The 12,548-nt window shown below is 48.5% G+C and overlaps 1 protein-coding gene across 11 annotated transcripts in view; it reads left to right on the top strand.

Annotated features, from left to right (window-relative positions):
• KIAA1217 (KIAA1217 ortholog) overlaps nucleotides 1-12,548 on the top strand; it is a 465,513-nt gene that overhangs the window by 168,280 nt on the left and 284,685 nt on the right. For 3 of the 11 annotated variants that reach the window (XM_055331013.1, XM_055331010.1, XM_055331008.1), the window contains exon 1: nucleotides 5,483-5,773. The exons of 1 other annotated variant lie outside the window; for it this stretch is intronic. In XM_055331013.1, the coding sequence (XP_055186988.1) occupies nucleotides 5,704-5,773 (70 nt within the window). In that variant the 5' untranslated portion in view covers nucleotides 5,483-5,703. Of the gene's footprint in view, nucleotides 1-5,479; nucleotides 5,774-12,548 lie in introns of those variants that run through there. 7 more of the 11 variants (XM_055331028.1, XM_055331030.1, XM_055331027.1 and 4 more) reach the window with 4 other exon arrangements.

Here is a 12,548-nt window from a genome sequence, read left to right as displayed (position 1 = left end):
TCCCAGCCTCATCTGTCCCATGTCCTGGGATGTCCCTGGCATTATAGAACTGGCACATAGGCAAGCACGTGCAGCACACACAGCGTACGCTGCATCTCAATGAGCAGAGAAGGCACTAATGCCTAATGCCACGTGGCCTGTACAGCAAAGATCCTGACTTTGCTGACCCCAGATAAAACCAACCTGACTTTATTGTCTATGTCAATATAGCAAAAGGAATGAGAATAATTGAGGGGTCCCTAGGGAAGTTGGGAGAAAAGAATACAAAAGCTCCTAAGTATTAAACAAACTCAACAGAGTGATGACTGATGGCGGAGGCTGACAGGTGCTAACCCTGCAGGCCTCTGTTTGCTCATCTGTGAGATGGGTGAGGGCAGTAGAAGCTAACATCTGATGGCAATCTTCTGGCTCTGTGATTGGCTCCCTGCAGTACCTGCTCCCCCAACAGTTCGGAGCAGCTTTGCAGAGCATGTGGATTAGCTCAAGGGCAGAAGTAGGCCAGGGAAATGCCTTCCCAGGGAGGCCTCACCAAATGCTCTCTAATGAAAGGGTTCACAATAGCACCATTGGGTAAAGCAAGTAACAAGCAGAGTGCTCAGTGCTCATAACTGTGGGAGTGCTCACATTCTCCTGGGTTCCTCTCTAGCCTGGAGGGACTCTATAGACTTAGGTCACGGTTTAGCCAGCTCTGGGATAAAAGGGGTGAGAGCATACAAGTTGCAATTTTTGCTTAAAAGTTGCCACCTGGAATCCAGACCTGGTCTGCAGTGACCACCCAAATTAGAGCTGAGCGTTGGCTTCTCCCTGATGAGCTGCACACATGGCAGCTCCGGCTACACTCTTTGGCACATGTGGGTCTTTGCTTTCCAGCGTCTTCCAATTTAAAAGAGATTAAAAGAAACCCCGATAAAAATGAACATCAGTGGATTCTCTTGAAAAAAAAAAAAAAAACAAATACGCTTAAAGCATTAACACATTGGGTCTAAGTGTAGTTCATATTTCTAACTGCCTGAAGAATTTTATGGGGAAGGGGAAGAAAGTTATATGACATGGAAATAGACTTGAGTGGTGGGGGAGGCTGTTGGCTAACTCCCTTCTCCTAGGCAGGCCAGATTTCCTCGGAGCCGTTGGGATTTTCAGGACTCAAGTGAGATCAGGAAGATTGGTTACCCTGTAAAGGGAATGCTGGAGATATAAATGGTGATATGGTCACATCTGTGAGATCGTTGCCCTAAAGACAGGAAAATTCTGTTTTGATGGATGAATCATACCAAATATATCATATGGTAGAACTTGTATTCTCCGATGTGAAATTGGTGGTGGGGCTTGTAAAACAGCTCCGATGAGGTTCACACTTTTAATTAATGCTTAAATGTCTTGCGAGCTCCACATAGGGAAACTCGAACAGCATTATTTATGCTCATTCTGCATTTCGAAACCTGAGGAGCACATGGGGCTTATCTTGGCCTACCCACAGGTGACCATCTGTGCTGGTTTGCCAGGGACAGTCGTGGTTTCTGCATCTTGTCCTGTTGTGATCATGAATAGTGTCGCCTTTCCTTGTCACAAGTGCTCTGGTTTATATTTAAGTATAAGGTCACCCTCGCCAGCTGACACGCTGCTGGCAAGAGTGGAATTAGAGAGCCTACATTTCATTCACCAGATCGTCCACTTAAGCAAATGTTTTCCCAATTGTCAAAAGTCTTTTACTTCTGAACTCCAGGGTGACGCACAGCAGCGTCCCCTTGGGAGAGGCGATGTGCAGCACGTCAAGGCATGGGGGCTCTGGATGAAACATTCCTGCTCCGTCTTTCACCTGATCTTGTTTCGTCTCACTTTCAGTTACCAGTGCCTTTGAAAAGTGTCATTTTATGGCTTACCCGAGCATTAATTATTTCTTTCGTGTGCTGATGTTGAACCGCTGTAGGCTCTCTTGTTCTTAATAGGGTTTATAATAAAAAAAAAAAGAATTTGAAAACATATCAATGCAGTTTCACGAACGCTGGATTTTAGCAATTCCTCTCTTGAAGAACTTACACCAAGAGTTGACATGCTTTTCGCAGCCCTATAATTAAAGAGGACCACTAAGAAGTCACATGTAATAGTTTCTGACCCTTGTGAATAATGCCCATCGTGGCAGCTGTCTAAGTTGTGCTATCAAAATCAGTAGTGGCCCAGTTCTGCAACAGGTTAGCTCCGCCTGCAAAACCACCATTTGCCCCCTTATGGCCATCACTTGTCTTTCCTTTGAAATGACACTTTGTGTGTGTGTGTGTGTGTGTTGGCTCACTCTGAGGCATGAATTGCCAACATATGGAGCCATTAACGAAGAAATAGACTTGCACCTTCGCTGGTTAACAGAAATGGAGTTGAAAATTTAGCCCCCTGGTATCATTATTGTAGCTCTCTGTATGACTGCAGGAAAATCACATTTCAAGTTCCTCCCGCTTTCCTTCTGCCTTTCACAGCAAATTTCAAAGTATGGCAGTAGGCAGATTGGTTTGTAATAGCAATTTTTAAACCTAGAAATTAAATTAAACCTAAAAGCACGGTGTGCTTCTAGTTCAAATAGGGTTTCTCCCAGAAAGAACATTTGCACAGTAACAGCAATGACAATAATAGTATTTTCTCATGAAGATCTGAGTTACAGAGCTTACGGAGATTGCAGAAAACAGTCAGCATTTTCTAGAGACCCCTCTCAGAAAAGCTGACAAGCAGCTGAAAGGTCCTAGCAAGGTCTGTGCGCTTTAGAGGGAAACGTATAGAATAGCCAGTGCAAAGGCATTAATACAGTGCTTTCTCGAATTGTTTTCAGTTCTCTTTCTCAAGGAGAAGGAACAAAGGGTCAGTAACTAGTCCGGGAGAAGCTTCCCCGATAGAACGGTGAGAAAGTTTCACCATTCAACAGAACATGATTTACTGTAAATATATGTCTAGATTTCATGATTTAATGATTTATGTTAATTATCTTCAGTGGTAATGCCTTTTTCTTTTGTGCATTCCACAAAGAGTTTTCTTGGAGGAATATCTACACAGCCCCGCAGTCGGCCTTGCCTGTGGGGGAGGGGAGGGTCCCAGCAGCTGGGACACGTGGTGGGCAGAGGGGCTTCCTTGGGCTGCCTGGGAGCTAACCAGAGTTTAGAACTGGTGGGAGAGTTGCCCCTATTTGGCCCATTCGGGGGGATCCACTGGCCCAGAAAGGGCTGCTCTCATACTTTCCAAACAGCCCCAGGAAAGTAAAATCTACGTGAAAAAAAAAAATTAAAAAAAAAAAAAAAGCAAAATCTACATTTTTTTTTTCTTCCTGGATTGAAAGGCTTCCTAGCAGGCAGGGCGCTGTTGGTTGTTACGGACTGCTATTATTACAAGTGTGCTATTGTCTCCTTCTTTCTGGGGGTTTTGCCACCAGACTGTGTCAAGCGGCAGGTAGGAGCTGCTAGGAATAGGCTCTTCCCACACCAGAGCCCAAGGACGGCTGGTCTAGACCAGCACTCTGGCTGTGGTGTGTCTCTGCCCTCTCCTCTCCCCACCCCAGTCATTTCTGGCAGTAATAATGTGAAGACGAAGACACAACAGCTACACACAAGGATCAGAATGATCTGGACCTGGGGGCCCGAACACAGATCCCTCCTTCCTGAACATTTTGTATCTGAGAAAATTGTAAGGTTAAAACAAGATTCATCTGGCGTTTGCCCGCAGGGAACCAGTACAGAAACTGTGTAAGATTAGTTCCTCCTTAAAGCAAGATTATCAGGTAATTCTGTTGCAAAGTCACAGAGACCTTGAGCTCTGTCAACTCAACTGCCTGTATTCATGCTGCCAGGCGCGGCTTTAACTTTCTAGAAGATTCATCACCTCCTGTTAGGAGTTTCAGGGTCTTTTCTTCCCTTCCTGGCTTAAGTTTGGCTCCTTCTCTGGAATGGCCATTTACCTTTTGGTCTATATGGTCTTGTCCATTAGGAGTTTCCAACATCTTTTTGCCCTGAAAGGCCAAAATATGTCCCCCACACTGCCAAAACACACAGGTGACTCAAGGTCAGAATCTGGAGGATGGGCCAACCATTGTTCTGCATGGATTCTTTATTTTTTTTTTTAATTTTTATTTATTTATGATAGTCACAGAGAGAGAGAGAGGCAGAGACACAGGCAGAGGGAGAAGCAGGCTCCATGCACCGGGAGCCCGATGTGGGATTCGATCCCGGGTCTCCAGGATCACACCCTGGGCCAAAGGCAGGCGCCAAACCGCTGCGCCACCCAGGGATCCCCTTCTGCATGGATTCTTGATCTAAATTAATCTAAACCTTGCCCCAGTGGGCTGTTCGACTGGGTCAAGGTATGGTCAGCAGGCTAACCATTGTTCTTTTTTTCCCTATGAAAGATGGGGCCGCTGCAGATGAAAATATCACACTCTTCCTACTAGTGATTGTGTTACTTTTGGATGGCTGGAATGGCAGAGCTAACGTTGCTTAGATTATTTTCCCATCTTTTTTGTGTGTATGTGTGTGGACATTGTGTCTCCTATTTTCACTTTCTGGGAAATTTGCCAGTTTTTCAAGGACTGGGTAAAGAACAAAATAAATATTTGTAGATGGTTTAAAAGGAGAATGAGTATGTTGGATGCCACTCTGCCCATCCGAAGAAAAGCAATCGTATTGCCTTTCAGATATTTTAAAGTAATTAACTCGAGAACTTCAGAAGGTTGATTTGACTAGTTTACTTTTCAGATTTGTGACCGTGTGTGTGTGTGTGTGTGTGTGTGTGTGTGTGTGTGTGTTGGGGAAAGGGGAGGTGTCAAAGCCTAGGCGAAGGAGTAGAAACTCTTTTTAAAGTTCAGTTTAAGTGATTGAAATTGTGTGAAAAGTAAACAACCTCTTTGTATGTGTTAATCAGGCTCTAAACAGTTGTTGCCAGAAAGCGTTTACTTAACAACATTCGGCACATAGGATTTCTTTTTCTTTCTCCCTCTCTCTTTTTTCTTTTCTTTCTTTTCTTTCTTTTCTTTCTTTTCTTTCTTTTCTTTTCTTTTCTTTTCTTTTCTTTCTTTTCTTTTCTTTTCTTTTCTCTTCTTTCTTTCTGGATTTCACTGAAATTTGGGATGTTCAGCAGTTGGCTGCTTAGTAATACGCAAATCAGCCTGTTTGGGGAGGTTCATTCTGTGTCTGAGATTAAAGAAACCAGAGAAGTGGCTTCCAGTGCCTGCCGGTGACCCTGTGTGAAATGTGTCCCTTCCCTGGCTGCGGAACCGGGGCAGTCTGCAGCGGTGCAAACAGGCGGTCTGGGTCCTGGGTGGGGAAGCCCATCACCTGTTGGGGCCTCGGGCGCGCGCGGCGCAGGGCGGGCCCGGGGGCAGGGGCAGGGCCCGGGGCAGGGGCAGGGGCAGGGGCAGGGGCGGCTCCGAGCACAGCACCCCCCCCTCCCCCCTCCCCCCCCCCCCCGCTTCCTCCGGGACAGTCTGGCGGGCGGACGGACGGACGCCGGGACGCAGGCACCGAGGGACGGGGGCGGCCCGACGCTGGAATGCAGTTTTCTCGGGCTTGGGAGACTTTGCACCGGAGTGGAGAGTAGTTTGGGGTGGGGTTTCGCACGGTCCCCTCCTCCCCACCCCACCCCCGGGCCCCCTTCCAGGCGCTTTCTGGGAGCTCTCAGAACTGCGCTCTCTGAAGTTTAAAGAGCAGCGAGGAGCTTGTGCCGCAGGCAGGGACAATGGAAGAAAGCGAAAGCCAGAAATGTGAGCCGTGCGTCCCGCGCTCAGCAGACGGCAGACAGAAGCAGGGTAAGTAACCGGCTCAGCCAAAGATGGAGTTAGGGCCCCGCGTGCTCGCGCCGCCCGCCGCCCGCCGCCCCCCCCCCCCCCGCCCTGCCCGCCGCCCTTTAGGGCCCGGGGGCGGCGCGGTCCTGGGGCGGAGCGCAGTCGGGGCCGAGGGCAGAGCTGGGACCCCCGGGGTCCGACTGCGTCTCCGGCAGGCTCTTCTCCAGCAGCAGAAGCGGTGGCGTGGGGACGCCACCTCGGTGGCGCAGGGAGCAGTCAGTATGTGTGCAGTCTCCAGGCGGTGACAAAACATACCGCCCCAAGCGGCTTGCGGTCCTCGCAGCTCCGGCCGCGGGGGAGAGAGGAGCCGCGTCTGGGAAAAGCTGTCCCCGGCACGGCGGCATTTCCATTCATTGATGGGGGCGGGAGGGAGTCCCGTAAGGCAGATGCCTGCTGGATGCAAGTTTTGCGGAATTTTCGAGTTACGTTACACACCGCAGGGATGTTTTCTTTTCCAGATCAGAAGTGCAGGGCGCCACTGGTAACCTCCGGATGATAGCTGGGACTGTGCGAATCTCTGAATGCTCTCATTCAAAAGTTGGGAGTTGTAAGACGATCTTGGTAAACTTTCTGCAGGCAGTTTTCCTTTAATTGTGTTTGTGATCGGCTTGTCTTTTCCGTAGGGAATTTCCAGAAGCTTATGTTGTTCCAAAGAAATTGCACAGTGGGGCTGGGTGGCGAAAGGACTCCTCTGCTCTCCGGTCTCTGACGTCTGTGATGCCAGAGCCTGTCATACCGGATCATATAGGCAGCACGTTCGTAAACCCGCACAATCCGAAACCATCCCCGCCCACGCCACCCCAGGTTCATGCAGCGGCCAGATAGCAAGAGGAGCGCTTGCGGGGCGGCAGTGCTCCGAGTGGGAGTAGGGATTGATTATGCACAGGGGAAAAGGTGTGTGTTTTAAAAAGGCCAAAGGGAAGTAACAAATGACTCATCTACACTGAAAATGCAAAACTAAGCTACACAGAAGAAAATGGAATTACAAGACATAGAACACCCCTGCACTCCACCCCCCACCCCTTACTCCCTCCCCCGTGAAACTCAGGAAACCTTAAGCTTAGTAAACCCTGAAGAATCCCCCGGTTTTACAGTCACCAGTCTAGGTATCTGTGTTTGTGCTTCTAAAACAGAGCACTCTCCTCCTTGAGGGCGCCTGGTCCGAGGGGTCCAGTGGAAGATAAGGTTTCCCCTTCCACCACCACCCCCAGTTTGATAAGAGGGGATCCTACAGCAGGGATTCAGTCTTTGGGCCTCTGTTGAAATAAATGACACAGAATATGGAGGGGCAATTAGAACGGGACCAATTTAAGAAATGACTTTCAAGAAAAAAAATGCTGCAAAGGCTGGAGATGGTGGGGCTGAGGGAGTGTGATCACTTTATTCATTTACTCATTCATTCAGTGACTATTGAACATCTGTTATGTAGTAGTTACTGTTTTAGCTGCTGGGGATCCAGCGGTGAACAAAGTCGTTGGAAAATACTTGCCTTCATTGAACTTATGTTCTAAGAGCCCAGTCTGGAGGGGAGAGGGTAGTAGAGAGAGGCAATGGTAAGCAAAATATATATATAGCATGTTAGATGGCAGTGTTGCCAGATTTAGCAAATAAAAATTACAGGATGCCCAGTTAAATTTGAATTTCAGATAAACAAGGAATAGGTTTTTTTTTTTTTTTTTTTTTTTTTTTTTGCATAAGTATAGCCCATGCAATATTTGGGACATACTTCTGCTGAAATTATTCATTATTTATTTGAAGTTCAATTTTAACTGGGCATTTCCTATTTTATCTAGCAACTCTATTAAGTGGAAATAAGACTATAGGGAAACATAAGGCAGGGAAAGGGAACAGGGAGTACACAGGGTTGCAAGTGAAACTGTAGTAGACAAGGTTATCAGGGAGATCCTTACTCGTGTATATTTGAATAAACCTCTGACAGAGGCAAGGGAGGGAATAGGCAAGAACATGTTCATAGAACAGCAAGGCCGGGAGAAAAGAGGTTAAGAGGTAATGCCAGGCCGGGTCACACAGGGCTGTGAGACTATGGTAGAGATTTGAGCTTTTATTTCAGAGGAGGTAGGGAGCTGCTGGCAGGCCTGACTTGTCACGTAAAAGGGAAATACCGGGTGCTATCCTGAGAATAACCCAAGTAGGGGTAGGGGAAAGGCGGGAGGCCATTTTGGAGGCTTCTGCAGTAAACCAGGCAGTAGCTTGGACCAGCAGGTAGTAGAACAGGTGGTGATCAGAAGACAGATAGGTTCTAGATGTATATCGAAGGTGAAGACAAGGAACGCCTGGGTGGCTCAGCCATTGAGGATCTGCCTTTGGCTGGGGGCCTGATCCTGGAGTCCTGGGATCGAGTTCTGCATCGGGCTCCCTGTGAGGAGCCTGTTTCTCCCTCTACCTGTGTCTCTGCTTCTCTCTGTGTCTTTCAGGAATAAATAAATAAAATCTTAAAAAAGAAAAGACAAGAAAGCCAAAAGAATTTCCTTAGAGATTCAAAGTGGGATATGAGAGAAAAGGAGTCAAAGATGGTTTCAGAAACATTGGTCTGCCTTGATGGAGGAATGGAGCTGCCATTTATGTAAATGCAAAAGCATTGGAGTACAGTAGAGGAGAGGGTGTTTATGGTTTGGAAGTGGAAGGGGAGAACAGGAAGGCCTTTGGATAGGTTACGACCTAGATGTTTATCTCGCACCTAAATGGAGATGCTGATTGCTGCATGGATATTCTCCCCTGGAATTGAGGAGAAAGGTCTAGGGTCTGTGGCAGGTCTGCTAGGATTGAGTCTGTGTGTACAGGACCCAGAGGTGCTCTCTGGAGCACTTGAGCATTTAGATGTCTGGGAGAAGAGGAGGGGTGGTCAGAGAGATCCTAGGGGTGAGAAGTATTCAGGTTAGATGTGTAGGGTCCTGTTGAATTCTGGGTGAAGCGAGCCTGAAAAGGAGAATGGCTTCTGTTCCAGTTCTTTGGCCAGCACGAGGACCATCCAGAGAGGCCAGGCTTCTGCTCACATCACCCATAACACCCCATGCCTGTTCCTAGCCTGGCATCCCTCGTGGTGTTCGTTTATGTATACTTCACTCAATTACAGCGTGGTATTCCAGGGCAGACGAGGCCTTCCTCATCTGTACATTCCCTGCACCTCACAGAGCACCAGGCATGTAGAAAGCACTCAATAAATATTTCTTGAACAAAAGGCTAATTATACCACCCCAGGGCTTGGAGTTTACCAATCTATTATAGATAAGGATCCCCAGGGTGATCATGTAACTTACTGTCCAGACCAAGGCTCTTTGGGAGAGAAAAGGAGCCCTATAAATAATTTTACTGGGACAGCAGTTGTAACACACAACTGTTTTTGGCAAATTGGGGCATATGGCTGCCTCAAGAATAGCTCTAATCAATGAGGCTTCCATGGCTGAATGGGCAGCCTACTTAAGTCAACAGCATGAATGCATACTTCGGGTGAGCTGCACCGTGCAGAGGAGGCACTCAGTAGTTACTGGCTGAATTGCATCTAAGAATCTGACACTCCCTTTGAAGGCCATGGGCTCCCCAGAGTGATCCTGGGGCTTTCCTTGGGATGCATGGGCCCACAGCAGCCCCAAGATGCCTGCTTTTTCTCAGACCCCTAAGCTCTTGAAACCCCTGGGCCGGCAAAGCGTTATCAGCCCTCCTGCTTGCCTCCCAACCCCTGAATCCTCAGTGTTTCAAGATAGTATTTATCTGCTTTGGTGGTAATCATTTTGCAATAAACAGATGTATCAAACCCACATACAGTACACCTTGAGCTTGCAAAAATAGCGTTGGCAGTCCCTGCAGAGCACAAGCTTGGGGAGTCCCAGATACTCAAGTCTTTGCCCAGAACTCTAAAATTGCCCCATCAGGCTTTGCCCCTTACCCATTTTATCCTTCAGAGTACTCGTTACACATTTGTTTATTGTCTGCCTCCCTGATTATAATGTGGATCCTCCGTGAGGCAAAGGAATTATGTCTATCTTGATCACAACTTCAGTGCGTTTCCTAACTCCTTTCCGGGTATGGAGGAGGCATTCAATAAATATTTTTTGAGAAGGAATAAATGAATCATCTGACCATGAGAGGTGAGATGATGAGACTTTTCTGGAGAGTGGATAGGCTGTTCCTCTTATGTCTAAAACCTATACCAGAAACCTTCTTTATCACTTACTTAATTTTTAAAGCTTTTAAGGTGAATATATATAATGGTCTAATTGCAGCTGTAATTTCTTTTTTTTTTTTTAAAGATGTTATTTATTCATGAGAGACTAAGGGGGTAGAGAGACAGAGACATAGGCAGAGGGAGAAGCAGGCTCCATGTAGAGAGCCCAATATGGGACTCAATCACGGGACTCCAAGATCACGCCCTGAGCCAAAGGCAGACGCTTAACCGCTGAGCTACCAGGCGTCCCTCAGCTATAATTTCTGTGCCAACTGGTGTATGATGTATGGTGTATGTATATCCTAATATCTGTAGGATATTAATGCAAGAACTGGCCAACCAAGGAACCCTGCGGGCCCCCCAAAAGAATATGTGGTATGTATTAGATAGGCTAATTGTAACAACCCTGAAATCTCTGTGGTTTAGCTCAATGTTAATTTTTTTGAACACAGTGGAATGTGGACATTCCTGGCCAGTTGGATCTCCTGAGGGCCCCTCTTTAGGCTGATGGGGATCCCATTCCCCAGGGCCTTGACGGCTTCCACTGGAGCTTTTGCATTCACCCAGCTAAAGAAGAAAGAGAAGGAGCACAGAAGATTATTCAGGAAGCCTGGGGGCCAGGACTAGAGGTGCCTGACATCACTTCTACCCACCCTGCATTGGCCAGAGGAATTAGTACAAGGCCCCAGCTTGATGAAGGATACTGGAGTAACAGTCTTTCCCTGTGTGCAGCAGGAGGACATTATGGTTTGGAGACATAGATGGACAAAATACTGTCACTGCCACAGTAGGTCCGCGTAGGTAGTACAGCCAGACAGTGACTCCTCACAATGTCTCCATGACAAGAGGGGATCTTGGCCTAATTTTAAAAGCCATACCTTAGAGATAACCACCAAAGAGCCACTCTAAAGAAGTGAGGAGGTGGCTTCTCTGATCTTCACTGGGGAATAAAAATCTCAGGGAAGTGCTGTTGCTGGCTCTCAGGGTAGAAGGCAGGTGTGGGATGTCTGAACCATGCAAGGTCTCCTATCCCTCCTGTAAGTCCGCCCACCTGCCTGGGGCAGCCTGACTGGGGCCCGAGGCCGCCTCGCAGCTCCTGTGGTCTCCTGCCTGTGGGAGAACTTGCTGCATCTCAGCCAGGAAGCCCTTTGAAACTCAGAAGATTCTCTCTCCGGCACTTGGGCCCCGCATTCCTCCCGGCTTCTGCTCGCAGGAATGCTGGATGGGCTGCTCTGTGCCCGAAGCTCCTGTTTTGCTGCAAGTGAGCTGCAAGGAGGAGTGGCCCTGGGCGCGGCAGGAAGGGGAAGCTGGAAGCCTTGTCTTCATGCTACAGCTTCATTATTTGTTTGACACGGATTCCCAGAATAGCAAGCGGCCCACCACACCCATCGTTACATGTTAGCACCCAAGTGCATTCCAGGCAAGAAATAGAACTGTATTTCTGTGTTGATGGCTTTGTGGATAATGAGGACTTGGCGGGGCCCAGCTCTCTGACTCTATGGCTGTGGAATTGTGACTAAATGCCCTTGGCCTGGTCCCCTTCTTGGTTGTTTCTGTCTCTGCTTAGTCGTTCCGCCCCCCCCCCCCCCAAAGATCGTGTTCTCCCCAGATGACTGGAATGGTGGACTTGTCCCTTCGGCTTCCAGCGTGGGGGTCGGCAGCTCCCGAGGACTGCACCTGACCGCACCTGACCGAGAAGGAGAGGGCTCAGGGGCCGGGGATGCCTGTTCAAGTGGCTTTTCATGGAACTTGGGGCTGGGTGTGGGTGCCTGCAAGGGTGGAACAGGTGCCTGGTGGTGCGATGGGAAGCAGATGGGGCCCAGAGCTGAGGGAAGCGTGAGCTCCGCCGGGATGGGCTATTTGCGCGGGGGCTGTGCATCTGGCTGGGGGTGCATTAGCCATTGGGGCCCTTTGCTGCTTTCTTCCAAATGGCATTAAACCTTGTTAGGTGGGGATCCCTGGGTGGCTCAGCGGTTTGGCGCCTGCCTTCTGCCTGGGGCCTGATCCTGGAGTCCCGGGATCGAGTCCCACGTTGGGCTCCCTGCGTGGAGCCTGCTTCTCCCTCTGCCTGTGTCTCTGCCTCTCTCTCTCTCTCTCTCTCTCTCTCTCTCGTGAATAAATAAATAAAATCTTTTTTTTAAAAAAAAAAACCTTGTTAGGCAACTGGAGACATTTTAAAGATTTATTTATTTATTTATTTATGAGAGAGAGAGAGAGAGAGAGAGAGAGAGAGAGAGAGGCAGAGACACAGGAGAAGGGAGAAGCAGGCTCCATGCTGGGAGCCCGACGTGGGACTCAATCCCGGGACTCCAGAATCGTGCCCTGGGCCAAAGGCAGGCGTGAAACCGCTGAGCCACCCAGGGATCCCCAACTGGAGACATTTTAGAAGAATCCATGAAAGAGAGTGAGAAAAGGGAAAGTATCATAAAGTTGACCTGACCTTCCAGCGCAAAGGGTTAGGAACAAACGGGTTTAGAGAGTCAGCGAGTCGGAGCTGCTCCAAGGTGACTGGTGGCAGAAGATTGACTCTGAACCCCGCCACTCCCCCTCCTGTTC

Source organism: Nyctereutes procyonoides, unplaced genomic scaffold (assembly GCF_905146905.1).
Source record: "Nyctereutes procyonoides isolate TBG_1078 unplaced genomic scaffold, NYPRO_anot_genome, whole genome shotgun sequence".
Lineage (NCBI taxonomy): Eukaryota > Metazoa > Chordata > Mammalia > Carnivora > Canidae > Nyctereutes > Nyctereutes procyonoides.
Note: the sequence above shows the minus strand (reverse complement) of the source record. Positions and strands in the feature narration are given on the sequence as shown.